The 2,960-nt window shown below is 37.3% G+C and overlaps 1 protein-coding gene across 7 annotated transcripts in view; it reads left to right on the forward strand.

Annotated features, from left to right (window-relative positions):
• RCOR3 (REST corepressor 3) overlaps positions 1-2,960 on the forward strand; it is a 66,796-nt gene that overhangs the window by 23,399 nt on the left and 40,437 nt on the right. For all 7 annotated transcript variants that reach the window (XR_002775895.1, XM_023519494.1, XM_003800513.3 and 4 more), the window contains 2 exons: positions 1,052-1,176; positions 1,916-1,994. Coding sequence is in view for 6 of the 7 variants with exons in the window: in XM_023519494.1 (XP_023375262.1) it covers positions 1,052-1,176; positions 1,916-1,994 (204 nt within the window). In the remaining variant the exon portion in view is untranslated. The remainder of the gene's footprint in view (positions 1-1,051; positions 1,177-1,915; positions 1,995-2,960) is intronic.

Here is a 2,960-nt window from a genome sequence, read left to right on the forward strand (position 1 = left end):
GCAGAGCCTGTGGCTCAAAGGAGTAGGGCGCTGGCCCATATATTGGAGGTGGTGGGTTCAGACCTAGCCCCTGGCCAAAAACTGCAAAGAAAAAAGAAAAAGAGTTGACTAGCTCTCTTGGAAACATTTTGCCAAATGAAAGAAAGCAGACAGAAAAGGTCACATATTGTATTGTTTCCTATGTGTGAAATGTCCAGAATAGGCAAAGCCATAGAGATAGAAAGTAGATTAGTGGTTGCCAGGGACTAGGGGAAGGGAAGAATAGGGAGTGACTGCTGAGAGAGTAGAATTTCTTTGTGAGGTTATGAAAATGTTCTGGAATTAGAGGTGGTGATTACACAACTTAATAAGTTTACTAAAAATCACCTAATTGTATGCTTAAAGTAGTATATTTTGTATTATGTGATTATATCTGAAATTCCAATTTACAGAAGTGAAAAAACAATTGAGTAGGTCTTTAGGGAAAATAGATGTTGTGCTGGGGACTTCTGGGGACATTCTCTATAAATTTGTTTGTGACATTCTCCCCTCCCCTTAAGAACAAATAGGAGAATTAATATAGAAATACTGGCTCAGCACCTGTAGCTCAAATGGCTAGGACGCCAGTCACATACACCAGAGCTGGTGGGTTCAAATCCAGCCCAGGCTCTCCAAACAACAATGACAACTACAACCAAAAAAAAAAAAAAAATGGCAGGGCGTTGTGGGTGGGCACCTGTGGTCTCAGCTACTTAGGAGGCTGAGGCAAGAGAATCGCTTAAGCCCAAGAGTACGAGGTTACTGTGAGCTACAACACCACGGCACTTTACCCAGAGTGACAGCTTGAGACCCTGTCTAAAAAAAAAAAAAATGCTAGTGAAATTGGTGTTGTGGGATACTGTGACTACAACAGTACTTTTTAGCCATATAATTCATAAAGGTACTCATGAAATATTTTTTATTTATGCCTTTATTAATTATCACAGATAACACAAAATGTGTTCTTTTGTTAGTCACAATGAAGTAGTTTTGAATTAGATTTGCCAATATTAACATGACTTTTTTTTTAAAGCTTCCAGATAAAACAATTGCAAGTCTTGTAAAATACTACTATTCTTGGAAAAAAACTCGCTCTAGGACAAGTTTGATGGATCGTCAGGCTCGTAAATTAGCCAATAGACATAATCAGGGTGACAGGTAGGTTGAACATCCTTGTATGTATAGGGTGTTAGGGACACTGCCCTGGATTATTTGTGTTTTCTAAGGCAGAAAATTATCACAACACATTGTAAATATTTCTTACCCTTAAATTCATGTTTCTAATCTGACAGGAAGAGCCGAGTAATCAGAATTTTTAATAGTAAGAACTCTTTTCAGCTCTTAACAGTAATCACAGATGCTTCTGTTTAATATTGATCTATTTGATACATATATTTAGGATATATTAAAGAATATATTCTGTGGAATATGGTGTTTTCACAGTTACTTTAGTAACTGAAGTCCCAATATTTGTAGTTATAGCTTTCTGGTATAGTATAAAATCTTTTCTTTCCTCTCATTTTTGTCTATCTTTAGTCTCCAACTGAAGAACTGAAATATAAGTGTTATATTAAATTGTATGTACTGTCTTTCTGAAATGACATATTTTTTAAATCCCTTTCCCACTGAGTCTCTACTTTTAAGCTAGAAGTACTTGTAAAAACAATCTGTTTACTTAATAGGATAAATCTTTCTTTGTTTTTTTTTTTTGTTCATAGGATAAATATTTCTAAACACTACAGAAATTAAAATTAAAAGTTCATCTTCCCAAGGAAAGCTTTTGTTCTGTTAAAGAGTATCTAGTAAAATTATTAGAATGTGTATTACAGATAAATAAGAGCAGTAGAATAGAATAAAAAGAAAGGGATTAAGTTTACTAATCTTTGTTTCTTCTCAGTGATGATGATGTGGAAGAAACACACCCAATGGATGGGAATGATAGTGATTATGATCCCAAAAAAGAAGCCAAAAAAGAGGTAATCATAGTCCTTATAAGTGATTGTTATTGTTCTACAAATCCACTAAAGAAGAATGAATAGTACTTAATATTAAGAAAAACTTAATTGGGCTGGGCGTGGTGGCTCACATCTATAATCCTAGCACTCTGGGAGGCCGAGGAGTGTGGATTGCCTCAGCTCACAGATTCCAGACCAGCCTAAGCCAGAGCGAAACCTCATCTCTAAAAATAGCCATGCATTGTGGCGGGCATCTGTAGTTCTTGCTACATGGGAGGCTGAGGCAAGAAAATTGCTTGACTCCAAGAGTTTGAGGTTGCAGTGAGTTGTGATGCCATGACACTACCGAGGGCAACAATTTAAAAAAAAAAAAAAAGGAAAAGCTCTTTTATGTAATGGCTTAAAGGACAGTAAATGTCATACCTGCAACCCTGCAACCACAGTTAGCCAGTTGTTTGAGTAATTTTGGGGTTATTTCATCTACTTAGAAGTGTAAATCCCTTGCCACAATCCCTAGTCTTTAATCCATGGAAAATAAACCCACCCTTAAATGATAAAGTATTAAGTATAAAATTAAGCTTTCTGATTTTGATGCTCATTTCTTCTTGAAAACACTTTGTTTGGTCCATGGTATAGCAAATTGGTCAGGTATACAGACAACACCAGTGAAAGTGGAAAGCTGCCTGAAAGGAAGAGATGAAACCAGAGATTTCCAACTAGCACTTATATGATGCTATCCTCAATAAGATGATAATAACGATGACTTAAAATCCTTAAGAAAAGGCAAAAATTGCATGGCACCTGTGGCTCAGTGAGTAGGGCGCTGGCCCCATATACCGAGGGTGGTGGGTTTGAACCTGGCCCCAGCCAATCTGTGACAAAAAATAGCCTGGTGTTGTGGCAGGCGCCTGTAGTCCCAGCTACTTGGGAGGCTGAGGCAGGAGAATGACCTACGCCTAAGAGCTAGAGGTTGCTATGAGCTGTGAT

The sequence above is a fragment of the Otolemur garnettii genome, unplaced genomic scaffold (genome assembly GCF_000181295.1).
Source record: "Otolemur garnettii isolate 467f Iridium unplaced genomic scaffold, OtoGar3 scaffold00178, whole genome shotgun sequence".
In the NCBI taxonomy this organism is placed as follows: Eukaryota; Metazoa; Chordata; class Mammalia; order Primates; family Galagidae; genus Otolemur; species Otolemur garnettii.